This window comes from Oncorhynchus masou, chromosome 15 (genome assembly GCF_036934945.1).
Source record: "Oncorhynchus masou masou isolate Uvic2021 chromosome 15, UVic_Omas_1.1, whole genome shotgun sequence".
Lineage (NCBI taxonomy): Eukaryota > Metazoa > Chordata > Actinopteri > Salmoniformes > Salmonidae > Oncorhynchus > Oncorhynchus masou.
In genome coordinates this window covers 11,442,047-11,469,271 of record NC_088226.1, presented here as the reverse complement: position 1 = coordinate 11,469,271, position 27,225 = coordinate 11,442,047, and the positions used below count along the sequence as shown (strand labels likewise).

Below are 27,225 nucleotides of genomic sequence, written 5' to 3'. Positions count from 1 at the left end.
ATATGGAGAAAATCACTATATCATTTCTGATTCAATAGAAGTTGAGGTATTTTCGTTATATTCAGCTGTGTATGTCCATGATTGACAGAGGAAAATGTACTTTATTTTAGAAAAGCTCAACTAATTGGGAAAATATTTAGCATAAAATCAAATAGCATTTTATCTTTATCTTAGTAGGCAGTTTGCTCAAGTTGACAAACACAAGAAAACTTCCCTTTGCTTTGCACTCAACAACCTTTTAAAATAAATACACAATTGGTCATTTACATTCAGTGAAAGTATTATAAATGATGAGCTAACAACTTACAACCTGCATTTTTTGGACTTTGGTCAAATTGATTAAACACAGTGATACACAGGGATACAAATGCTTAATTTTCAACATTCGCCCACTCAAACATTTAATACATACAGACATAAGGAAAAACATTTGATACAATAAAAACAGCAAATGTTTAATATTTACATCAATACAGAAATAAAGAGAAACTGTTGGTAATATACATGCCTCAATTGAAGTGTTATATTAATCATGTGAACATTATGAGTGACAAATCATATTTCATATGATAGGGATCCTCCAACCTAATTGGATCAGTCATGGAACATGGACCCGGTTCTCCTCCCGAGACAGCACTATAGCTGCCATTCAGGGAATTTCACACCTAAAAAAATAATATCTGTCGCATCAAAATAAAACAAGTGCCATCACTAAGGGCTCATCTATATGAATGAATAGATGGGAACTTCTAAAAACCGGAGTTCCAATTTAATAATACAAAGAGCAGTCTACTCCTTCAGAACAGACAGAGGGCACTATGGTGCAGGGTGTGATGTAGACTCTAGAGGAGACTTGAAGCAAAGTGCTGAGGCATACAGGAGTAAGGCCAGCTGGCCTGTGAAAAAGTACGGTTCTCATTGGCTAATTTGGGCCAGCCACATATTGGGTTGCCGTTCGTATGTCTTGCGAATCGCTTCGATGGACTCCATGAGGGATTTGAAAGATGGCCGTCTCGCGGGGTCAAAGTCCCAACAATGCTGCATCAACATGTGGACCTGTTGAAAACAAGACAGGTTCGTTTCCCTAGGTGCATTTGGCTTACAGAAATAATGAAGACTGTGTGAGAGTGTTTAGCTGTATGCTTGACCTCGCTAGGACAGTCTCGGGGGCAGGGCAACCTATTGTGTTTCTCCAGCAGCTTGATCAGCACCATCACCGTCATCTGACCCTGCACGTTACCCATCATCTGAACAAACTTCTATAAAAAAAAACACATACAAAACGCACACGTCACAATTAATACACTCAGCAAACCACACACTGACTGTATCAGTATTATGCAAAAGGTTGGTGTCCTTGATTAAATGGATCATGCAGATTTAGACTGAGCTAGTTTGAGAGAGATGGAGGGTGTCGTTTCGTACCACTGGAGGGCTCTGACGATGGTCACCGTGGGTCAGGACCTCATAGAGTGTCACGCCAAAGGACCAAATGTCTGAAGAGAAGGAAAACTTGCTCTCCTTCAGACACTCAATCGCATACCTGTAAATAAGTCAAACACCTTTTTAATGCACACATCTGGACTCTAAATTAGCAGCCCAGAGCCCAGCAGGGAGGTAATGGCTCCAGGACTCACCAGTACACAGGACTGTCTCCATCCTCACGCACACGGTAGTAAACATCTCCCTCTGGGATGTATTTGGTAAGGCCAAAGTCCCCGATCTTCACCAGATGCTCATTCTCCACCAGTACGTTCCGGGCAGCCAAGTCCCGGTGGATGTATCGCTTCGAGTGCAGGTAATCCATCCCCTTAAAAGGAAAAAAAGCAGAAGGAGCAGGAGGAGCGATGAGGGAGACCAAGGTGAAAGAGAGTAGTGGTTAGAGAAGAAAATAGAGTACTTTAATCTATTGTTGTATAAAACAATATTCCAATATTGGATAGCAAATCTTCAACTTGAACCCAAGCTGTGTACCAGCTACAGAACAAAACAGAACCCTAGAAATAATCTAGATTACATATACAGTTGAAGTTGGAAGGTAACATACACTTAGGTTGGAGTCATTAAAACTTGTTTTTTCAAACACTCCACAAATTTCTTGTTAACAAAACTATAGTTTTGGCAAGTCGGTTAAGACATCTACTTTGTGCATGGCAAGTAATTTTTCCAACAATTGTTTACAGACAGATTATATAATTTATAATTCACTGTATCACAATTCCAGTGGGTCAGAAGTTTACATACACTAAGTTAACTGTGCCTTCAAACAACATGAAAAATTCCAGATAATTATGTCATTATGGCTTCTGATAGGCTAATTTACATCATTTTAGTCAATTGGAGGTGTACCTGTGGATGTATTTCAAGGCCTACCTTCAAACTCAGTGCCTCTTTGCTTGACATCATGAGACAATCAAAAGAAATCAGCAAAGACCTCAAAAATTGTAGACCTCCACAAGTCTGGATCATCCTTGGGAGCAATTTACAAACGCCTGAAGGTACCATGTTCATTCCGTACAAACAATAGTGCACAAGTATAAACACCATGGGACCACGCAGCCGTGGGAAGGAGATGCGTTCTGTCTCCTAGAGATGAAAGTACTTTGGTGCGAAGAGTTACAATCTATCCCAGAACAACAGCAAAGGACCTTGTGAAGATGCTAGAGGAAACTGGTACAAAAGTATCTATATCCACAGTAAAACGAGTCCTATATCGACATAATCTGAAAGGCCCCTAAGCAAGGAAGAAGCCACTGCTCCAAAACCGCCATAAAAAAGCCGGACTGCGGTTTGCAACTGCACATGGGGACAAATATCATACTTTTTGGAGAAATGTCCTCTGGTCTGATTAAACAAAAATAGAACTGTTTGGCCATAATGACCATTGTTATGTTTGGAGGAAAAAGAGGGAGGCTTGCAAGCCGAAGAAAACCATCCCAACCGTGAAGCACGGGGGTGGCAGCATCACGTTGTGGGGGTGCTTTGCTGCAGGAGGGACTAGTGCAACTTCACAAAATAGATGACATCATGAGGCAGGAAAATTATGTGGATATATTGAAGCAACATCTCAAGACATCAGTCAGGAAGTTAAAGCTTGGTCACAAACGGGTCTTCCAAATGGACAATAGACAATGACCCTAAGCATGCTTCCAAATTTGTGGCAAAATGGCTTAAGGACAACAAAGTCAAGGTATTGGAGTGGCCATCACAAAGCCCTGACCTCAATCCCATAGATAATTTATGGGCAGAACTGAAAAAGCATGTGTGAGCAAGGAGGCCTACAAACCTGACTCAGTTACACCAGCTCTGTCAGGAGGAATGGGCCAAAATTTTGGGAAGCTTGTGGAAGGCTACCTGAAACATTTGACCCAAGTTAAACAATTTAAAGGAAATGCTACCAAATACTAATTGAGTGTATGTAAACTTCTGACCCACTGGGAATGTGATGAAAGAAATAAAAGCTGAAATAAATCATTCTCTACTATTATTCTGACATTTCACATAATTAAAATAAATTGGTGATCCTAACTGACCTAAGACAGGGAATTGTTACTCGGATTAAATGTAAGGAATTGTGAAAAACTGAGTTTAAAAGTATTTGTCTAAGATGTATGTAAACTTCCGACTTCAACTGTATCTTTATATTACCAGCCCCGTGCAGTGCTCCTGTCTCACCTGGCAGATCTGCTGTGCAAAGAGGAGGCTGTGAGCCACCCCAGGCGGTGTTTGGCTAGGTACTCTCTAAGGCTGCCCAGCGGTAGGAACTCCATAATCAGCTGCACTGTCTGCCCTCCTGTGGAGACAACCAAACAGGCATTTACAGCAGTCACTCATACATACAGACGCTACCCTACAAATGTATATGTGAGCAGATACTGGAAACCCCCCACACACGAACATGTCATATGTAGGAAGGAGCCAAGCAAGAAACGTAATAAACAAGCATTGTATGAAAATGAGACAGCTAGTCATATACAGCAGGTGGATGACAGACAGGTGAGCTTGACAGGATCACATGCCACTCACCCAGCTCAGAGCAGCAGCCCTTGTACTTGACTATGTTGCTGTGGTAAAGAGACTTGAGGATCTCAATCTCCTTCATCCAGCCTTCATGGAGATGACTGCCCCCCTCATGCTTCAGGGCCTTCACTGCCACATAGTCCCCTGTCCCGTCGTTGGCTGGGTCATACACATAGAGCATCACCTTCCCAAAGTGACCCTGGACACACAGAGAGAGCACAAAGCATTCTCTCAGTCAGAGTGAGGCCAGGGAATAATGTTTTACATAACGCTAGTAGATCACAAAGCACAACAGAAGATGAAGAGCACAGAGGGGTTTATAAGAGTCATGTTGTCCTGCGGGGAAATTAACTCACCTCCCCTAAGTCCCGGATCTTTTTCAAGTAGCGTTTGAGGAAAACGTTGGGGTCAGCATTCGGGAGAGACTCCAGGGGGGATATGTCAGGATCTGATCAGAAACCAGGAGAGCAACATTGAAGCAACACAAATCAATCACGGAAATGTGATCAATCTAAATGCTAGAAGAGGAAATTGAGAGAAACAGACTGTGATCCAAAGAATAAAAGGAGAGGACATACTCTTGATCTGTAGTTCTGTGAGCTCTCGAAGCACAGTACGGAAGGACGGCCTCTCCCGGGGTTCGTAGGTCAAACACATGCTAATGAAGCTGGCCAGTTCCTGCGACGAGGGCTCGGTGAGGCGACTCCGCGTCTCATAGAAACGCTCTTTCTGTTGGCAGTGTAGACGTCAGGGTTCAGTATGAATCACAGGCATGGTAAGAGGATGGCAGAAAAATGAGTTATGATTAGAGGGAGGAGAATTGAAGGGCAGTGATGATAGGGCTATGTGTACCTCAGTGAGCGTGCTGCCACTCATGGGCAAATCTCCATTGTTGCAGATCTCCAGCAGTGTGGCTCCAAAGCTCCACTGGTCAGCAGCTCTGCCGAATGGGGCACCACTTGGCACACACTCCGGGGCGATCCATGGAATTCGCTCGACACGCTCTGTAGGGCATACAGACAGTCTCAGTCAGACCAGGCTATATAATACCACTACATTCAGTAGGTTCATGAATCACATTCAGGTCTCACAGCACAAACTAAATAACCTCTAAAGCCTTCCTGCTAAGTGTCAATATGATGATAAGTACAAGACAACCAGGAAGTGGGCCTCACAGCAACCAGGAAGTGGTTTACACAGGGCTTCCTGTGACTCAATCTGATCTAAAAGAATGAAGATCAAACAAAATCACCAGAGACGGAAATTGTGGGTTGACAAAATAACTCACCGTGGAGAAATTCTATTTCTCATGTAGTGAGTGTTGCCCAACATGGAAGTGGTCTGGTAGGAACCAACTGTTTTATTGGTCAAGTAGGAACTAACCTTCTCTGGACAGCACGTTGAGGGCAATGCCTGGATCGCTCAGCTTGACGAAGGGAAAGGTGCCCTCCTCCAGACCACGGCGAGCCACCAGAATATTTTTGGCACAGACGTTACCATGTACCAGTTGTTTAGTCTCCTGTAGTAACCAGGTGGTATAGGTAACAACATAAAGTGCATTCAGGACACTCAATAGTGGGAGATGATGGCTGGCAATACATTAACTATGGACACAAGGGTTTAGAGTTTGAAACGGAGGGACTATCACAGAAGACAGGAGATCAACATCCTAAATGTCATTGTTTCATAGAATGAGTGAGGAGTAATCTTAGTTTGTTGTGATGTGAGGGTATCAGGCTGACTTACAAGGTAGCTCAGGGCACTGGCCAGCTGTTTGGCTACAGTAAATTTCCACTGAGGAGTGACCAGTGCCCTTTCCCTTCGCAGGAACACATCCAGAGGCCCAAACTCCACAAACTCCTCCACCATGATGTCTGCACAGGTCAAAGACAAGGATTATTATCAAGGATCACACCACTTACTGTTAGAGATGAGCGACACTTCAATGTATTGATTCTAATTAAAGGGCTATGGTTTGGCTGAGAGTCAGGCTTGTGATTGCACTGTACACCAGTCCCATTGCCTAGTAATTCAAACAACCAAAACAATTAACCTTCTGAGAGGGAAGTGTCAGTGCTGAAGAAGGAAGTTGAACAGCTGAATGAGGAAGTGTGAGGTTGAGTGGTGCCATGGTGACTTACTCTCAGATCCTTTGACAGACACGCCGTGTACAAAGACCAGGTGACTGTGAGATACTTGGCTCATCAGACTGGCTGTTTCAAAGAACGCCTACGAGAGGACAGGAAAGAGGAAGGATTATCATGACATTGTAAACAAAGGTTCATATTCAACAGAGTTGAATTGGTGAAAACGGTAGTTTAGAACCAACAAGGTACTTAAGAAACCGTTGTGTGATTGTGTGAAACTGGGTTGGAACCTAGGATGGTGTTATCGCACAGAGCTAAAGTCCAGGCATTATCACACAGAGCTAAAGTCCAGACATTATCACACAGAGCTAAAGTCCAGGCATTATCACACAGAGCTAAAGTCCAGACATTATCACAAAGAGCTAAAGTCCAGGCATGATCACACAGAGCTAAAGTCCAGACATGATCACACAGAGCTAAAGTCCAGACATTATCGCACAGAGCTAGAGTCCAGACATTATCACACAGAGCTAAAGTCCAGGCATTATCACACAGAGCTAAAGTCCAGGCATTATCACACAGAGCTAAAGTCCAGGCATTATCACACAGAGCTAAAGTCTTCAGGTCTCAGGTAAGGTTACTCATCACGCAATCAATTCCTGTAAGAGGATAATGATACAGTAATGATAACTCACTAATGCTATGTCCTTGTGGCTCTGGTCCAAGATCTTAAGAACCACTCGGATCTCTTTGCGATCAGTAAGATTGTTGTTCCACTTGTCCTCCTCATCCTCGTCCTCGTCCTCTGCTCCGCCCCACACCAACAGACTGCCCGAGTAGATGTTGGTCCTGGTCCCACGGCCCAGATGCTGCTCCTGAGCACAGGGACAAACAGCCATTTTAGAAGTACTGGGTACAAACCGGACAAAGATAGAGAAGACCATCAGTGTTCAGTAGGGAAAAATGTATTGGAATTTAGTGAAACTGGGAGGTACTGTTGCAAAATGTTTCTCTACGGTGTGCCCTACTGAATATAACACAAAGGAGGGCGCTGACAGAGAGATGTATAGAAGAGAAGAATGCCCTCTCTCTCACCTGGATGATCTCCTTGTCTTTGATCTGATGGAACCTCAGCTGAGTCAGACAGAGGGCCACAGAGTCAGGCTGAACACACTGGTCCGCACCCTGCCTCATCACCAAGAGGTTGGACAGTTCTGCAGCACACAAACACTCATTTAAATACAGCATAGGAAAACATGGACACACAACGACACTTCCTTACAGAATAACATCTCTGTACATATGTTGAGCTGTGGTATGTTAGAGGCAGAACAACACCAATGCACATCTATAAAAAAAAACACATTACACACAAACTAACCTGCAGGTCGGGGTAGGCAGCATTTCTTCACAGTGAAATTGTCCGTGCCAGACTTGAGCACAAAGGTCTTGAGGCTGTCGGTGAGCTCCTTGACACTGGAGAACTCCCGGTCCCAGCCTTCCAGAGCAAACACTGAACCACTATGCAGGATCCTGAACTGCTTGTGGATTGCAGCTTGCCCATTCTATAGGAAGCCAGCAAAGACACACACATGCATCCAAATATATAACTTCTAATGACATTGTATTGCTTTTTATATTTTTGGACTCAACATTTTCCATGTGCCTCGTCCTTCAGGGCTTGGTGCGGAGGCACGTTTACCTGACTCTTGTTTAGAACAGCTAATATGATGCGGTGGTAGTCGAGGACGCTCCAGCGCACAAGAAAGGCTCCCTCTTCAACTGCTTCCTTCCTCAGTCTCTGCAGCACAAAGTCATCACTGAAAAAGACAGTCAGAATTGCAGTGGGAGCCAGGGAAGTGTGTGTGTGTGTGTGTGTGTGTTACTCACTTCATTGGTCCATGGAGGCCATTGGTGGCACTGAGCACTACTCTGGGTGGAGCCACCTCGTGACACAGGTAGTGGTGTGCGTCTGCAGTAAGCCGGAAGTACCCGTCCAGCAGGGAGACGAAAGACAGAGCCTCAAGGCTGGAATTCATTTGAACCTCCTACACACATATAAACATATCATCCTCAGAAAACACCACCTACACACATTTCGTAGTCAGATACTCTGCTTCCATACAGACATACATCATATAGTAAGATGCAACTTCACACACAAACCTAACTTGAGATCCGCACACTTGGGTTTTCGCATAAATCATGCACTGTTGTCAATGGGGGATTTGCACAAAACATGGAGCTACGTGTGTGTATCTCAAGATAAGTTTGGGGCCCAACAGAAAGCAGTTGAGAGGCAGGTGCTCGAACCATAGAGAAGTTGTCCTGTTTAATGATGCTGACGTTGGCTCCAGTGATGGTGATGTGGGAGATTTCAGGGAAGTCGCAGAAAGATGTCCATGTGTCAGAGGATTTGGGTTCTTGCTGGAGGGGCGATTGCTTCACACTTTTCCGATTCCCTAAGTAATCGTTCCCAAAGTAACTGTTGGCCTGAGGCTAGAACAGATAGACACAACTTACAGAGCATCCTACAGAAGGCGTACTACGAGAAACACACAAAGGCACAGTTCTAACTAGCAGTCAAAGAGCCTGATAAACATCCAATGGGACAGACATACGTTCTGCACTGTCATCTTCCTCCACTGAATCCCCTTGGTACCAGACACCATGACCTCATGCATGACCCGAGGGCCAACGTTCTCAGGGTCAGAGGCCCCATGGGCGTGGCTGGTGTTGAGGTAGGAGCCGCTCCCGTCGCCCCCGTCCTTTCTCAGCTCCAGTTGGGCCGCGATGAAGGTCTCGGTACCGAAACGGGGGGCTAGGTGCTCCAGAGTAGACAGGTATTTATACATGACCTCCTGGGAGCCCAGGCGTCCTACGTCCACAGTGTGCTCCTGGAAGGTCTTCACAAAGTCAGCAAACACACGCCGGATACGGATCTTGGTCAGGAAGTTGTCCCTCGCTATGTGTTTGGAGAAGGATCTCGGAATGCAGCGCAGGAAGCTACAGTATGGCAAGGGGAATATGGAAGTCAATCAAAACATTACGGCTGCGTTTGTAATGGCACTAGTTTCCCTATATAGTGCACTAGTTTTGATAGTGAATAAGGTGTCATTTTCAACACAGCCTCAGACTATAGTAATGTCTGAAACCTTGTCAAAGCCCTTCCTGAAGCAATGCACCCATCCCCTCTGACTCATGGCTTACCTGACAGACTTGGCCACTTCCTGTAGCGTGCAGCCTGAGCACAGGGCCTGGTGAGAGAGGTGCAGCACAGCCATCCCCAGACTCTCATTCTTAAAGCGACTCAACTCTTCCTTTCCTTGAGCATCCTCCATCGGCGTGACATCATTCACAAAATCAAACTTTGCCTAAGCGAAACAAAAGGGAAATGACTTATTTCACAATACGAAAACGTTCGTGTGACACAGGAATATTATGTTAATGCTCACTTCCACAGGAATATATGAATACAAACACATTTTGGATAAAACACGCCTCATTCTGAAACTCACCTGGCAGAAGAGGTATTCCAGGGAGGTCATTTCTAGTAGAGGTGAGCCCCTGTGCTCTGTCCCTGACCGTGGGGCATATCGCGCCACTGACGGCTCCTTCTCACTCAACCCATGCCAATTCCGAAAGTAAAACCTGGGAACAGAAAGACAAAATTCCCTATATAAATATGCCTGTACACAAAAGCATACAGTGCATCGTCTCCCCATACAGACCAATACTAACTCTCTCTCTCTCTCTCTCTCTCACACACACACACACACACAATAAAAACAGTTGGCTGGTATGCCCTAGCCAGTCTGAGCGTTCGGCTCCCGCTAGCACAATTATGCTGACTGGGACTTGGGTTCTGATCCTACACAGGATGTCCACTCAGAACAATGCTGACACTTCTCTGGGTTCTGATCCTCCACAGGATGTCCGTTCAGAACAATGCTGACACTTCTCTGGGTTCTGACCCTCCACAGGATGTCCACTCAGAACAATGCTGACGCTTCTCTGGGTTCTGATCCTACACAGGATGTCCGTTCAGAACAATGCTGATGCTTCTCTGGGTTCTGATCCTACACAGGATGTCTGTTCAGAACAATGCTGATACTTCTCTGGGTTCTGATCCTACACAGGATGTCTGTTCAGAACAATGCTGATACTTCTCTGGGTTCTGATCCTACACAGGATGTCTGTTCAGAACAATGCTGATACTTCTCTGGGTTCTGGTCCTACACAGGATGTCTGTTCAGAACAATGCTGATACTTCTCTGGGTTCTGATCCTACACAGGATGGTTCTGATCCTACACAGGATGTCTGTTCAGAACAATGCTGATACTTCTCTGGGTTCTGATCCTACACAGGATGTCTGTTCAGAACAATGCTGATACTTCTCTGGGTTCTGATCCTACACAGGATGTCCGTTCAGAACAATGCTGATACTTCTCTGGGTTCTGATCCTACACAGGATGTCTGTTCAGAACAATGCTGATGCTTCTCTGGGTTCTGATCCTACACAGGATGTCTGTTCAGAACAATGCTGATGCTTCTCTGGGTTCTGATCCTCCACAGGATGTCCGTTCAGAACAATGCTGATACTTCTCTGGGTTCTGATCCTCCACAGGATGTCCGTTCAGAACAATGCTGATACTTCTCTGGGTTCTGATCCTACACAGGATGTCCGTTCAGAACAATGCTGATACTTCTCTGGGTTCTGATCCTACACAGGATGTCCGTTCAGAACAATGCTGACACTTCTCTGGGTTCTGACCCTCCACAGGATGTCCACTCAGAACAATGCTGACGCTTTCTCTGGGTTCTGATCCTACACAGGATGTCCGTTCAGAACAATGCTGATGCTTCTCTGGGTTCTGATCCTACACAGGATGTCCGTTCAGAACAATGCTGATACTTCTCTGGGTTCTGATCCTACACAGGATGTCTGTTCAGAACAATGCTGATACTTCTCTGGGTTCTGATCCTACACAGGATGTCTGTTCAGAACAATGCTGATACTTCTCTGGGTTCTGGTCCTACACAGGATGTCTGTTCAGAACAATGCTGATACTTCTCTGGGTTCTGATCCTACACAGGATGTCTGTTCAGAACAATGCTGATACTTCTCTGGGTTCTGACCCTCCACAGGATGTCCGTTCAGAACAATGCTGATACTTCTCTGGGTTCTGATCCTACACAGGATGTCCGTTCAGAACAATGCTGATACTTCTCTGGGTTCTGATCCTACACAGGATGTCTGTTCAGAACAATGCTGATGCTTCTCTGGGTTCTGATCCTACACAGGATGTCTGTTCAGAACAATGCTGATGCTTCTCTGGGTTCTGATCCTCCACAGGATGTCCGTTCAGAACAATGCTGATACTTCTCTGGGTTCTGATCCTCCACAGGATGTCCGTTCAGAACAATGCTGATACTTCTCTGGGTTCTGATCCTACACAGGATGTCCGTTCAGAACAATGCTGATACTTCTCTGGGTTCTGATCCTACACAGGATGTCCGTTCAGAACAATGCTGATACTTCTCTGGGTTCTGATCCTACACAGGATGTCCGTTCAGAACAATGCTGATACTTCTCTGGGTTCTGATCCTACACAGGATGTCCGTTCAGAACAATGCTGATACTTCTCTGGGTTCTGATCCTACACAGGATGTCCGTTCAGAACAATGCTGATACTTCTCTGGGTTCTGATCCTACACAGGATGTCCGTTCAGAACAATGCTGATACTTCTCTGGGTTCTGATCCTACACAGGATGTCCGTTCAGAACAATGCTGATATTCTCTGGGTTCTGATCCTACACAGGATGTCCGTTCAGAACAATGCTGATACTTCTCTGGGTTCTGATCCTACACAGGATGTCCGTTCAGAACAATGCTGATACTTCTCTGGGTTCTGATCCTACACAGGATGTCTGTTCAGAACAATGCTGATACTTCTCTGGGTTCTGATCCTCCACAGGATGTCTGTTCAGAACAATGCTGATACTTCTCTGGGTTCTGACCCTACACAGGATGTCCGCTCAGAACAATGCTGATACTTCTCTGGGTTCTGATCCTACACAGGATGTCCGCTCAGAACAATGCTGATACTTCTCTGGGTTCTGATCCTACACAGGATGTCCGCTCAGAACAATGCTGATACTTCTCTGGGTTCTGACCCTACACAGGATGTCCGTTCAGAACCATGCTGATGCTTCTCTGGGTTCTGACCCTCCACAGGATGTTCGGGATAACTATGGTAGACTGAACAGCCAAACTAACGGGACTCAAGGGAAACTGAAGGGAGTGTGAGGGAAATGTAGGTAGAGAGGAGGGGACCGATGGCCTTTTTTTAAACACACACACACACACAAACTAACCTCATGCGATAATGGAGTGTCAGTCTTGTCTGCTCTTTGGAGTTGAAGAAATGGTTAGGACTGTACCAACAGTGGGATTCAGGGTCATACAGGGAAAACAGGACATGGCACAGTGGAGTTATACCTAGGGGGACAGATATATATGTCACGCACACCTTGGATTCACCCTTTCAATGACATACAGTGCATTCATAAAGTAATCAGACCCCTTCACTTTTTCCACATTTTGTTACGGTACAGCCGTATTCTAAAGTGCATTACATTTTTAAAATGTCCTCATCAATCTACACACAAAACCCCATAATGACAAAGTGAAAATAGGTTTTTAGAAATTTTTGCAAATGTAAAAAAAACACAAAAAACGAATACCTTATTTACATAAGTATTCAGATCCTTTGCATGAGACTCGAAATTGAGCTCAGGTGCATCCTGTTTCCATTGATCATCTTTGAGAAGTTTTATACAACTTGATTGGAGTCCACCTGTGGTAAATTCAATTGATTGGACATGATTTGGAAAGGCACACACCTGTCTATATAAGGTCCCACAGTTGACAGTGAATGTCAGAGCAAATACCAAGCCACGAGGTCAAAGGAATTGTACATAGACAGGGTTGTGTCAAGGCACAGACCTGGGGAAGGGTACCAAAACATTTCTGCAGCATTGAAGGTCCCAAAGAACACAGTGGCCTCCATCATTCTTAAATGGAAGAAGCTTGGAAATACCAAGACTTTTCCTAGAGCTGGCCGCCCAGCCAAACTGAGCAATCAGGGAAGTTGGGCATTGGTCAGGGAGGTGACCAATAACCGTATGTTCACTTTGACAGAGCTCCAGAGTTCCTCTGTGGAGATGGGAGAACATTCCAGAAAGACAACCATCTCTGCAGCACTCCACCAATTAGGCCTTGCTGGTAGAGTGGCCAGATGGAAGCCACTAAATAAAAGGCACATGGCAAACTCCAAGTGGGTTGCCAAAAGGCATCTAAATGACTCTCAGACCATGAGAAACAAGATTCTCTGGTCAGATGAAACCAAAATTGAACTCTATGGCCTGAATGCCAAGCATCACGTCTGGAGGAAACCAGGCACCTCTCATTACCTGGCAAATAACATCCCTACAGTTAATCATGGTGGTGGAAGCATCATGCAGTGAGGATGTTTTTCAGCGACAGGAACTGGGAGACTAGTCAGGATCGAGGGAAAAATGAAGAGAGCAAAGTACATCGTTGATGAAAACCTGCTCCAGAGCACTCAGGACCTCTGAAGCGAAGGTTCACCTTCCAACAGGTCAACAACTCGAAGCACAAAGCCAAGACAACGCAGGAATGTCTTCAGGACAAGTCTCTGTATGTCCCGATCTACCATTTCTGGAGAGACCTGAAAATAGCTGTTCAGCAACGATCCCCATCCAACCTGACAGAGCTTGAGAGGATCTGCAGAAAAGAATGGGAGAAACTCCCCAAATACAGGTGAGCCAAGCATGCAGCGTCATACCCAAGAAGACTCGAGGCTGTAATCGCTGCCAAAGGTACTTCAACAAAGTACTGAGTAAAGGGTCTGAATACTTACGTAAATATTTCAATTGTTAATACATTTGCAAGCATTTCTAAAAACCTGTTTTTGCTCAATCATTATGTGGTAGATTGATGAGGAAAATAAACTATTTAATCAATTTTAGAATAAGGCTGTAACGTAAAAAAAAATGTGGAAATTGTGAAGGGGTCTGAATACTTTCCAGAATGCCCTGTAAACCCCAGATTCCTGTGGTAATCAACCCAAACACACCCTTATGCGGCGGGCTGCCAATGTCCTCAAACATGAGGTAACAGAACACCACACAGCTAACCGGAGAGTCCTAAATTCTTTCTCAATACTCACACAAAATATTGTTTGTTATATGAAAAAAATAAATGGCACTTGGTTCTTACCCACAGTCTGTGCTGCAGAGATGGAAAGCTCCTCAGCTGTCACTTTACCCTCTGTGTGGGTCAGATAGCGCTCCCCTGCCTTGGTCCAAAACAGATAGACATGGACACCTGGTCCCTGAGGAGGCTCACACTGGCCTGTGGATGACCCTGTCCTGGTACTCTTGAAGCGGCCACGTCGAGACATCATGGACCAGGCTGGGTCACAACACCTGTCCCAGGTAGGAAGTAAGAGAAAAGTATTTCCCTGTAATCCAGCATTTACCACAAGCAGTAATTCAATAATGTCTTGAGGTGCAGAATCACTCATTGAAAAGGAAATTAGATAACAATTTAAGGACATACGTTTTATACATGGCTTTTGTTAATATCAACAACAAAAATTACTCTTACAAAGTAAGCCTTATTGTAGCAAGTAAACACATCTGGATCAAATAGATTTGTTACCATGTAATTGATCGGCATTATTACCATGTTCTCAGAACTCGCGATATGATTCAATATTTTCTAGTAAGGCCTTCCGGGTATTGCACATGAACATCAGTAAAGACGCAAATTTAACGATAACATGACAGGAAAATCCGGATATAATTTATCCAATGTTAACACATTTTAAAAATCGATTCTCACCAATACATGAATCACTTCGTCATCGAACTAATTGCTCACGGATATGGTGGCATATAGCCTACTGTGTACTGTAAACAATTGTAAACCAGTGGCATAAAGCCCACTTCCTATAATACTGATATAGTATGCTTTACCCGCGAATGCTGGAATAAACCCGGGTATTTGTAAATTGTACTGCACATTTGTCCAATTACAGATTTCTTACCATTTAGTTGCGTCCCTAAAACGTATAGTTAGAAAACCCAATGCAGGTTGAACCGAAGTCCACTCTTCGTATGATTTCCTAATGCGTGTTTCCCCTACTCCTACGCATGCCCGTGAAGCGCATCGATGGAGAAGTCAGTTTCAAAATGAAAACACCGAAACCACTTTTGGCCACTCCCCTAGAACCAGCTGTACTACAGTAGGCTTGTGGGATAGATCAAATCAAATTGTATTTATCATATGCGCCGAATACAGCATTTGTAGACCTTATCGTGAAATGCTTACTTACAAGCCCTTAACCAACATTGCAGTTCAAGAAATACACTACCATTCAAAAGTTTGAGGTCACTTAGAAATGTCCTTGTTTTCCATGAAAACATACATGAAATTAGTTGCAAAATGAATAGGAAATATAGTCAAGACGTTGACAAAGTTATAAATAATGATTGTTAATCGAAATAATAATTGTGTCCCTTCAAATGTTGCTTTCATCAAAGAATCCTCCATTTGCAGCAATTACAGCCTTGCAGACCCTTGGCATTCTAGTTGTAAATTTGTTGAGGTAATCTGAAGAGATTTCACCCCATGCTTCCTGAAGCACCTCTCACAAATTGGCTTGGTGGTAACGATGGGCATTTCCGGCTCTTTTCAGTGAGCCGGCTCGTTCGGATCAGCTCACCAAAAAGAGCCGGCTCTTTTGGCTCCCAAACGGCTCTTTTAAAAACATGTTTTGTATTTTTTCCAAGTCAAACAGTTTGTGGTAGATTGACTATGATTGTTGTTAAAACAATTCGAATTAAATTATAAAATGAAATCATACTCTACCTTAACCACAATGTATTTAAAAATGCATGTTTTGTTATGTAAAAGAATGCAATTAAACATTTGCATTTAATGTATAATAACAAAGTGCATATAAATCGAACCATTCAAAACGAATACAATCTGAACATAATAATATATTACACCATATCAAATAAAAATAAATAACTGTGCAAAACTGCAGCATCCCACTTAAAACATTAAACGAGTCCCTCTTTTCTCTCTTTATTGCCATGTTATAACCAGCAGCACACAGCAATACTGACCATATTTTGCTTTTATGAGACATTTTCATTCAGAAATGCAAGCTGCCCCACTTGAGGGGCTGATGCGGTTTCTTCTCTCTGTAATTATTTGTCCCGTTTTCGAGAAGACCCTCTCAGAGGGAACGGATGTGGCCACTATGCAGAGTCTCCCTGTCATGACTTTAGTAAGCTGTGGGTAGACAGAGGCCTTGTTCTTCCACCAGCTCAGGGGCTCCTCCAAATAGGATCGGACCTCCATTTATGGCATCTGCTGAGTGATTCCTTCGTGCTGCATCCCCAGTTGCTCTCTCGTCAAACAGCATCCAGCAGACGTTTGTGGCACTACTGATGCTGGTGCTTCTGATCCCTCTTCTTCCTGGTGCCTGAGCCAGCTGATGCTCTGGCATCACTGAAGGCTAACTTCTTATACCTGGGGTCAAGTGCAGCATGTGATTATATTCCATTCTGTGGAACTTTCTGTCCATTGATGAACATAGGGTGTCCATCAACTCTGTCACATGTCCCGTGGACGTGCTACCTGTCCCAGACCTGCTGTTTTCAACTCTCTAGAGACAGCAGGAGTGGTAGAGATACTCTTAATGATCGGCTATGAAAAGCCAACTGACATTTACTCCTGAGGTGCTGACTTGCTGCACCCTCGACAACTACTGTGATTATTATTATTTGACCATGCTGGTCATTTATGAACATTTGAACATCTTGGCCATGTTGTTATAATCTCCACCCGGCACAGCCAGAAGAGGACTGGCCACCCCTCATAGCCTGGTTCCTCTCTAGGTTTCTTCCTAGGTTTTGGCCTTTCGAGGGAGCTTTTCCTATCCACCGTGCTTCTACACCTGCATTGCTTGCTGTTTGGGGTTTTAGGCTGGGTTTCTGTACAGCACTTTGAGATATCAGCTGATGTACGAAGGGCTATATAAATACATTTGATTTGGTTACATTTGCTTCTCTCTGTCGGCTGGCTGTGATTCACTGCAGACCCTTACACAGGAGTAGCATTTTTGAGACTGTCACATAGCTGAAAAGAGAGAACATTAACATATTAGTTCAGTTTAACGTTTTGTCTACTGATACTACATTCTCATCTACATATATAATACTGGATTAAATAATGATATAGTAATAACTGCTTACTGTACCTCTCTCCACTGATCTCCACTGTGACCTGCTCAAAGGGTTCCAGGACTCTGTCCACCACCACCCATTCCTCTTTGATCAGAGCATCAACAGGTGCATTGACAATGACCAGGGTAGAGATGATGGCATCCTTGGACTCAGGAAACTGCTTCAACATATAAAATGTTGAATTCCACCTTGTAGTGTAGTCTTGTTCAGGCCTCAGCTCAGGCATCCCCATCTGGCGTTGTGTAGAATTTCGTTTTTTCAGTACCTACTGTGCTCCTGTGGAACTATTCCACAGCTGCTTTTACTTTGTCCACAGTGGGCTTCATCATCTTCAGAGCATCTCTTACAATCAGGTTGATTGTGTGGGAAAGACATGGATGATGGGTCGCTCCATTTAAACATTTTCACGACTTTGGTTATGTTCGCTGCATTGTCGCTAACACAACAGACCACTTTTGCATCTACTTGCCACTCTCAACAACTCCTCTGACAAATTCTCTGAGGTGTGTCTGTCGCTGAACTCAAAGCAGTTCAGAAGACAGCTCGACATTGAAGAATCTTCAATGAAGTGACATGTAACCGACATGTAAGAAGTGGTTTCCCTTGATGTCCAGCAGTCAGTGGTAAGGCAAACTGCAGTAGCTTTTTGGACTCTTTCCCGCACTGAAGCCTGTGTGCTCTTGTACAGTTTTGGAATAAGTGATTTTGAAAGGGTTTTCCTGCTTGGAATTGTGTACATTGGATTTAGACTATTGCTATAATTTCTAAAAACCTCTGTCCTCCATGATTGAAAATGGCTGGAGGACAATCATTTTAGCCAATGCAATATCTATTTGGCCTTGTTTTGCTGCAGACATAGACTTTGGCATAAACTGGTCCATACAAAACTGCGTTGCTGTGGGTCGCGGAGTAGGCCTACTTGACTGAGTGGAAACATCTCCACGTGTGGAGGTGCTGGCTCCACCACTATCACTAGCAGGCCTGCTAGTTTCTCGAAGCTCCTCTCCAGCTTCACAGTTGAGTGTAAAGTCACATGCCTGTGTAGGTTGTGCATTGAACCGGCTTCATATGAGATTTGTTTTGGCAAATTCTACTCCATGCTCTAACATTGTCTACATTATTAAAATGCATCCAAATGCTACTGTGCTTCTGACTCATTTTCCAGCTGTTGTTTTCAGTTATCCTTCCTCTCTCTCCTTCTCGGCAGCTAAGTGTGTGACTGTGAGTTAGTTGGCTCGAGCCTCCCTCACGCATCTTTGGTTCATTGGTTGACACTGTGTGTCTGACTGTCAGGAACAACAGGTGAAGCTGTTAGTCTGAGCAGACAGTCAAAACGAATGTGTGTGCGCTTGAGCATTTAGGCCTATTATTTTGTTTTTTGAATTAGTTCATTCTCATTATTTAAATCTTTTTATTATTCATATCTTAATTTTTGTAGATTTTTATAAATAGATTTGGCTCTTCTGATATGCGAGCCGGCTCCCAACATCCACCTACAAGAGCCGGCTCTTAAGAGCCACTACTTGATGGGAATTTCCAATTAAGCGCCGTCCACAAGGTACGGCATGGCGTTGAAAAATGGAGTGATAGCCTTCCTCCTTCAAGATTCCTTTTACCCAGTACAAATCTCCCACTTTACCACCACCAAGCACCCCCAGACCATCACATTGCCTCCACCATGCTTGACAGATGGCGTCAAGCACTCCTCCAGCATCTTTCATTTTTTCTGCTTTTTACGAATGTTCTTCTTTGTGATCCGAACACCTCAAACTGAGATTCGTCTGTCCATAACACTTTTTTCCCCCAATCTTCCTCTGTCCAGTGTCTGTTCTTTTGCCCATCTTAATCTTTTATTGGCCAGTCTCAGATATGGCTTTTTCTTTGCAACTTTGCCTAGAAGGCCAACATCCCGGAGTCGCCTCTTCACTGTTGACGTTGAGACTGGTGTTTTGCGGGTTCTATTTAATGAAGCTGCAAGTTGAGGATTTGTGAAGCATCTGTTTCTCAAACTAGACACTCAAATGTACTTGTCCTCTTGCTCAGTTGTGCACCAGGGCCTCCCACTCCTCTTTCTATTCTGGTTAGAGCCAGTTTGCACTGTTCTTTGAAGGGAGTAGTACACAGCGTAGTACGAGATCTTCAGTAGACTGACAAATTCCAGAAGAAAGTTCTTAGTTTCTGGCCATTTTGAGCCTGTAATTGAACCCACAAATGCTGATGCTCCAGATACTCAACTAGTCTAAAGAAGGCCAATTTAATTGCTTCTTTAAATCAGCACAACAGTTTTCAGCTGTGCTAACAATTGCAAAAGGGTTTTCTAATGATCAATTAGCCTTTTTAAAATTATAAACTTGGATTAGCTAACACAACATGGCATTGGAACACTGGAGTGGTGGTTGCTGATAATGGGCCTTGGTACGCCTATGTAGATATTCCATAAAAAAATAAGCTGTTTCCAGCTACAATAGCCATTTACAACATTAACAATGTCTTCACTGTATTTCTGATCAACTTGATGTTATTTTAATGGACATAAAATGTGATTTTCCTTAAAAAACAAGGCCATTTCTAAGTGACACTAAACTTCTGAAAGGTAGTGTAGGTGCTTACTTACAAGCCCTTAACCAACAGTGCAGTTCAAGAAATAGTTAAGAAAATATTTACTAAATAAAATGGTCAAAATAAAGAAGTAACACAGAATTACATAACAATTACAAGGCTATATACAGGAGGCACCGGTACTGAGTAAATGTGCGGGGGTACAGGTTAGTCAAGGTCATTTGTACATGTAGGTAGGGGAAAGGAACTATGCATAGATGATACAGTGGGGGATCAATGTAAATAGTCCAGGTGGTCATTTGATTAATTGTTCATTAGTCTTATAGCTTGGGGATAGATGTTCAGGAGCCTTTTGGACCCAGACTTGGTGCTCCAGTATAACTTGGGTGACAGGAGTCTTTGACAATTTTTTGGGCCTTCCACTGACTGGTATATAGATCCTGGACGGCAGGAAGCTTGGCCCCAGTAATATACTGGGCCGTACACACTATCCTCTGTAGCGCCTTATGGCAGTTGCCATACGAGGCCGTGGGGCTACCAGTCAGGATGCTCTCGATGGTGCAGCTGTATAACTTTTTGAGGATCTGGGAACCCATGCCAAACCATTTCAGTCTCCTGACTGGAAAAAGGTGTTGTCGTGCCCTCTTCACGACTGTCTTGGTGTGTTTGGACCATAATAGTTTGCTGCACTTAGCATTATTATGCAATGGAAGACTGGTGAAACGATCTAACAATATTTCTAATAAATCTAAATTTAAGAACACCCTATCCTGACACATGTAAACCAGTGTTATTTTTAATAGCAAATAATACTCAAAAGTGATTCTTCATCAACTTAAAAGGTGATGTGGGGTGACACCTGCTGGTCAAATTAAGGAGAGAAAACAATGAGCAAAAAGGTCATAAGGGGCCAGTAGACTGGATTCAAAATGTCACATGTTGATATGATCCAATTTCAACCTCCGTTACTAGGCTATCCCACATTACATCACTATGTATAATTCTATCACATCAAGAACTGAAATCCTGCCTTGCCTTCCCTATACATGTAGAACCAGTAGTGAGAGTATTGAATGAAGAAGAGAAACTTGTTCCCCAGCAACTGAAAGCACACAAATACAAGGTCGACAACAGATTGGCTTGCTGACACAGTGTACAGACACATACACAAAGAGACTATGTCCAGGCACACACACGTTTTAAGAATACAGCTTTACTAATAAGGCCCAAGCAAGAATTGTTTAAAAAAAAAAAGAAGAGCATTCAGCAAGTGATATTGGTGTGATATTGTTGTCCACAAAGAGTGGACATCGCCACAGAGAGGTTACATTGTTCCAAAGCGTTAAGGAGAAATTAATGAAAAAACATTGGGAGTAGCAATAGAAGTGACGACTACATAGATGAAAATATCATCATCGTAAAGTCAATTCATGTCAATCATTCGATCTTCTGTTCGCCCATCTCCTTATTCAGCTCTTCATAAGTAGCGTCCTCCTCCTTGTCATCTCCCTCGTCTGCCCGTGAGTTAGGGACCCAGAGGCCAGAGTCGATGCATCTCTTCATGTGGACCTTAGCCTCCTGACGGGTGGGAACAATGACATTCAGAGCACCAGTTTATAACAACTTCAGGAGGTTTTATGTCACTATTCAGTGTGCCTTTACATTTGTAGAACCATGTATGTTGTCGTATGCTTGCCCTGAGCACGTGGAAGACAATACAACAAAAGAAACACAGGAATGGATTGTTTTGTAACCTACCGTTGGGTCCAGCTTCGTGATGACAGTCTGCAACATGGCAATGTCCTTCTCGTCAAAACATTTCTGCATCTCCTAAAAAAAGGACAAAATAAATGGCTTCGTTAACTTGCAAAAACAGAGATAGGGATGATGGAAGGACGGTGCTAAATGGAGGAGGTGCAGCAGTATATGTCCTGTACCTCAGGTAAGGACTCATACACCTCGGCAGGATCCAGTCCTCCGGGCCCCAAGCGTTTTTGTCTCTCCTCCTCTTCGTACTCCTTCATGGCCCTCTCGATGCGGATCTTGGCCCTGCCGCGCACCCTCTCCTTAAAGGACTCCAGCTCATCATTGAAGGCATCCTGATACTGCTGGTCTGCAGTCTGAGAGAGGGAAATGTAACTGTTAGTCTATATACTTTGCTATTGAGTGCAAGTGGGAAATGTATCACTTTTACATGCAAACAAACCTTTATCTTGTCGAAGAACTGACGGAAGCAACCGCGGGGATCCACCTTCAGGCTCTTAGCCAGCTCCAGGATGAACTGCATCACTATGGTCTGGTGGGCCACCTGCTCCATCAGCGCTTTCTTCTACCGGAGGAAAACATCAACAGGACACTGACATTAACCCTTGTCTATGCTCATCTGTATCAAGAAAAGGAAACTGCATGTGTACTTCGTACTGAGGCATGTTTGGGCAAATAAAGAGGATCAGACGATCACTTACTAACCTACTTCATAACCTTCTCTACACCAGGATTGTGTTAATTATGAACCAAATGTAAGAAAATGGACAGAAACAGGGAAGGACTACCTGGACTTGTTCAACAAGAAACACTATAATTTTCTGTTTCAAAACATTTTGCTGTGCCCTACTGAACATTACCCTGATGAGTGGTCTCGGGGGTAATGTATAGCGGATGAAATCCCTGATGGGTTATTAGTGGTGAGGTTTGTCGTATTACGGTTCTGCACTCACCTCCTCCACCTCCAGGTCAATGCACATGATGACTAGGTAGTTGGCCGTCTCCTCACACACCAGGTGAGGGTTGTCTGATAGGTACTTCTGGCTGTCGTCCCAGCGTTTCATCATACCTGACAACAGAGACAGAGACCATGGCCATGACAACTACCCACAAAGAATGGGGACAACAAAGAACGGAAAAATGACTCACCAAAGTGTTTGATCTCTTTCTCATACTTCTCCACAAAGGTCTTGTGTTTCTGCTCTTTCTGCTCCTCGGTCTCCTCCTTCACATCTGGCTTAACATTCATAACACTCTAGGAGAGACAGAAGGAGTGAGAGTGAGATCGGACAGAAGGAGTGAGAGTGAGATCGGACAGAAGGAGTGAGAGCGAGATCGGACAGAAGGAGTGAGAGCGAGATCGGAGTGGGGGCAAGTCAAGTGGCATCAGCAAATAACTATCACCTGCAGCCAGGGTGCACCAGTGGTTCCACACACTTAACCCACCTTGCTGAAGCCCTCCTTGCAGAGTGTGTCTACATTCCATGGCATCTTCTTCTCTTCCCGCCGGTGGTCCTCCAGTTTCTTCTCCCAGTCCCGCTCCTCCTTCTTCAGCCTTTTCTCCTCGGCCTGTGCCTTGCTCAGCTCGGCTTTGGCATCATCCGTGACTGAACTGGACAGATTCTTGGTCTTCTTCTGTGCTTCAGTCAACTTGCGCTTAGATTCAGCTAGCCCCTTCTCCAGGTCCTCCCCAGCCTTTAGGAACTGGTCCATTCGTTCCACACGTGCCTAGGTGATAGTGGGGAGAGGGGTCAGGACAAAGATGACTACCTATGACGTTGTATCTTTCCATTGCGTTTATCTGCGATAAGAGGCTGTTTACATAACGCATCTGCAAATCTAGAAAGCTAGCTAATAATGTGATACTTAGCTAACTTACAGAGACCAAGTAGCTATCATTTTTTTTTTTTTTACCTTTAACTAGGCAAGTCAGTTAAGAACAGGGTCTTATCACATTAATGACAATGACGGCCTAGGAACAGTTGGTTAACTGCCTTGTTCAGGGGCAGAACGACACTTTTTTTTTTACCTTGTCAGCTCAGATTCGATCTAGCAACCTTTCAGTTATTGGCCCAACACTCTAACCACTAGGCTACCTGCCGCCCCAAAATGTTCGACATAACGTTACCTCATGTCTCCATTTGAAAAGGCTGGGTGTATCGATGTTTGGATGAGTGTCATCTTCATCATCTGAAACCTCAATGTGGTCCCACACGCTGTAGTCTATCCTACTTGTCATTCTAGCTACCAAGCTAGCAGGCTAAAACGTTGCTTGCAGCAAGAGCACGTTAAAAGTGAAAATAACAGATGTGAGTCTAATGATACAACGTAACTATCTAACTTCAAACCTCGTTAGAAATTATATCGGTAGCTAATATATTTACTATTTCTAAACAACAATAGTGCCACAATGTAGCTTTAGCTTGCTATGGAGGAAACCCTAAACGTTTTCCACGTCTTTACGTAAACTCGTTATTGAAGAACGTCAAGGCAAAGGCATGTGGGTGGGGCATAAGATTTTTATAATAAAAAAAGAAATATAAAGATTATTTAGTAGTTTACATAATAATAGCCTATTGATAATAATAATAAAACCAACTGGCCATATAAATATACAATTGTCATTTTATTAGTGTTTTTATGCATGTAAAAAAAGAGAACATAAACAACGTAGATTTCCAAAATAAAGTTAATGGATAGCTTATTAATGGATATAATTATTCACACTACTTATATCTCGTTCTAGGGTTCTCCACACTGAAATGAAAGTGAACTGTATACCCTACATATATATTTAAACACATCAAAGTATACGTTATGTTGCAATAACAACAACAACAATCAATCATAACACAATATGCTACTATAAACTATTACATGAACAAAGTCTTTAAAAATGTAAGGCAATTCCTTTTTTTCTGTGCGATGGTCTGGCTGACAATGATGACATTCTCACACCTGTAACAAAACCATGCAATTGATATTAGAGACAGACAATATCTTCCCTCTGCTAATCCCCCAAACTTGGACTTTTGTTTTGTAAAGCCAACACTCCACTGTGGGAAAAGTCACTTACCTCCGATGTGGCCCTTTGTACCTCAAAGAGACTCCTCACATTACATACCATAGAAAAATCAAATAAGAACAATGGCTTCTATAACAAGTGTGATGGTAGAGAGTGCTAGTTCTATCCTCTAAATGTGTGCATTTAACAATTCCCCCTTCACTGTGTCTTCCTACCTTAAGACTTAGTCTTGATGATGAATTGCTTACTCTTCTTGCCAATCTTATTAGATGAAATGCAGGTGTAGGTCCCTGGAAGCAAGGAGGAAGAGGTAAAAAGAGGTAGGTCCTCCATCTTCTCTTTGGGATCTGAAGACTGCCAGCTGTATACAGGACTGGGGCTTCCTGTAGCCGTGCAGTTTAATGTGATTTCATCCCCCACACCGACGTCCAGGGTCTCAGCCTCAGGACTGAGGAAGGATGGGGGGTCTGAGAAAATAAGGGAAAGGGATGGATATTGCATAATAACAAATACACAAACATAATTGTATTTCATTGTTTCTCATGAAACTATTAATGGTTGGGTTGAGTGGATAGGCTCACAGTGCACAGAGATGTTGAGAGGCTCTGATGTCACTGAAGGAGGCGGTTGTGGTCCCTCTGGTCCCAAGTCCAGCTGAGCTACGCACTTGTACTGGGCTCCGTTATCAGCTTTGGTTGGGGTGATCAGGAGGATGGAGGATACTTGGACAGGGGAGGCTGGGGTCAGATCAGAGAAAGAGTGGTTGTAAACTTCAGTCTGCCCTCTGTACCACCTCAGGGTGAGGTATTGAACAGGGGCGATGTTCTGGACATCACAGAGCAGCTGGTACTCTTTCCCCTCCAACATGGGACCAGTGTGGTTCGCTGAGCTGATAGTGACACTGTCTGGAGTCTCTGTGAAAGATCAGCTGGTTAGTGGGTCAAGCAAAACACGTACATTTAGTAGTAGTCTTCACAAATAGAATTCATTATTATGAAGTATGGCCTGATGCATGTACAACAGCCATGCTCTGCCTTAAATTGTGCGAAGATAAAAAGCCAGCTTTATTTAGGCCAGGTTGACTCACTGTAAAGAATGAGGTTGAGTTTCTCCTCACACTGTCTGGGTGCAGTGAAGAAGACTCCATAGCAGATAGGCTCCTCGATCCAGTCGATCAGACTGTCCACCTTCCATTGGACAGCACGGTCCTGTTGGGTGTGTGCTGCCCCGATGGCTGACTCCCAGCCTAAGACACGCACCGGGCGAGAGGCTTCACAGCCGACGGAAACAGGCTCCCCAAACCCCACCACTACCCTGGAGGGTTTCAGCTCCAGAGAGCATCCTTCACCTGACACTGAGACATGGACAATATCATCATCACTATCATCATCGTTACATTGTCTTCATCCGCATCATTTTCACAATCTTTTTCATTATCATCAAGATCATCACGTAAACTAATTAGAGAGTTCTATTATTGCTGATATATCCGCAACATTCATATTTGTTAAATAAAATCACATTTACAGATACAAATAAAATGTTGCTTGCAGTGATTTGATTGTGTGACTTTAGCAGGTGTTTATGAACGGTTTTTATCACTGTGGATATAAGATTAGGTGGGATGCAGGTTCCACTTTGCCATCCTCTCTGGGTTGCAAGTTTAATTTCAGTGGACAAAGCACAGGTAAATAATTCACACACTTATACATGCAATATAATATGAGTATTTCGCCAAAGAGCTTTAAAACCATTTATGACCGACTCTATTGCCAAACACGTCTTCAAACTACAAAATCGTCGATACAATGGGGGCCTCTACTGCAGATGTCCCATAACCTTTGACTCCACAGAGAATAAGCAAATCTTATGAATAATAAAATGTTGTCTCTTGCAACATCTTACCGGTGCAGAACATGCAAAAGTTTAGGATCCATTTTAGAAAGTTGTTTTCCATCTTTTTGCAGACTTTGCTGAAGTCCACTATGGTCGGAGTTGAAAGGCGAGTGGAATTCCGACTTGGTCCTGCTTGGCAACTCCAAAGTGAACTGTGATTACTAACAAAAGCCCTCTCTCACCAAACGAGGGCTCTCATACCGTAGTCTGTGTCTGACTGCAGGGCCCCGAGGGAAAGAAGAGGGGGCTAAGGAAGTTTGACAGGCATCAAGGCCAGACCTCCTCAATGGTAACTCATTAGGCCTACATCCCAAATTCTTCCTTTAATCATTATTTGTGGTTCAGTTAGAATCTAGTATTTTCATGTTCAATGAGAGTTAATATATCAGACCCATTATATATTTCAGCCCAAAATGTATTCCTACTCCTAGAATCACAGGCTAGGTCTTTTGTAGTTCTGTTTGCTGTCATGTATTGTTACAGCAGCACAACCCCAAGCTATTCATATGACATCTCTGTTCTG

General features: G+C 43.7%; 3 protein-coding genes across 4 annotated transcripts; all 3 read right to left on the bottom strand.

Annotated features, from left to right (window-relative positions):
* Window positions 1–152: 152 nt before the first annotated feature.
* Window positions 153–15,817, bottom strand: LOC135555608 (non-receptor tyrosine-protein kinase TYK2-like). The gene is given in 25 exon segments (XM_064988191.1): window positions 153–1,056; window positions 1,149–1,259; window positions 1,426–1,543; window positions 1,638–1,810; window positions 3,676–3,716; window positions 3,719–3,793; window positions 4,027–4,219; window positions 4,377–4,468; window positions 4,599–4,749; window positions 4,873–5,024; window positions 5,404–5,539; window positions 5,767–5,894; window positions 6,162–6,249; window positions 6,803–6,982; window positions 7,203–7,321; window positions 7,489–7,672; window positions 7,810–7,927; window positions 7,998–8,155; window positions 8,421–8,606; window positions 8,729–9,113; window positions 9,318–9,481; window positions 9,626–9,758; window positions 12,488–12,611; window positions 14,415–14,623; window positions 15,247–15,817. Coding segments are annotated over 24 exon segments (3,537 nt in total). The 5' UTR covers window positions 14,602–14,623; window positions 15,247–15,817; the 3' UTR covers window positions 153–915.
* A 5,393-nt stretch (window positions 15,818–21,210) lies between these two features.
* On the bottom strand, window positions 21,211–24,230 carry LOC135555605 (hsp90 co-chaperone Cdc37-like). 2 transcript variants are annotated; one of them, XM_064988189.1, is made up of 8 exons: window positions 23,910–24,230; window positions 23,228–23,509; window positions 22,931–23,036; window positions 22,735–22,850; window positions 22,224–22,343; window positions 21,955–22,137; window positions 21,776–21,847; window positions 21,211–21,595 (listed from the first exon to the last, which is right to left on the bottom strand). In XM_064988189.1, exons 1-8 carry the CDS (start codon window positions 24,018–24,020, stop codon window positions 21,455–21,457), a joined length of 1,131 nt encoding a protein of 376 aa, XP_064844261.1. In that variant the 5' UTR covers window positions 24,021–24,230; the 3' UTR covers window positions 21,211–21,454. The 2 variants fall into 2 exon arrangements, with proteins under 2 accessions (XP_064844261.1, XP_064844260.1); XM_064988188.1 differs by having other exon boundaries at window positions 22,224–22,346; window positions 23,910–24,229.
* A 158-nt stretch (window positions 24,231–24,388) lies between these two features.
* On the bottom strand, window positions 24,389–26,946 carry LOC135555606 (hemicentin-1-like). Its single transcript, XM_064988190.1, has 5 exons — window positions 26,712–26,946; window positions 25,894–26,160; window positions 25,388–25,720; window positions 25,022–25,273; window positions 24,389–24,739 (listed from the first exon to the last, which is right to left on the bottom strand). Exons 1-4 carry the CDS (start codon window positions 26,761–26,763, stop codon window positions 25,023–25,025), a joined length of 903 nt encoding a protein of 300 aa, XP_064844262.1. The 5' UTR covers window positions 26,764–26,946; the 3' UTR covers window positions 24,389–24,739; window position 25,022.
* Between the last annotated feature and the right edge of the window lie 279 nt (window positions 26,947–27,225).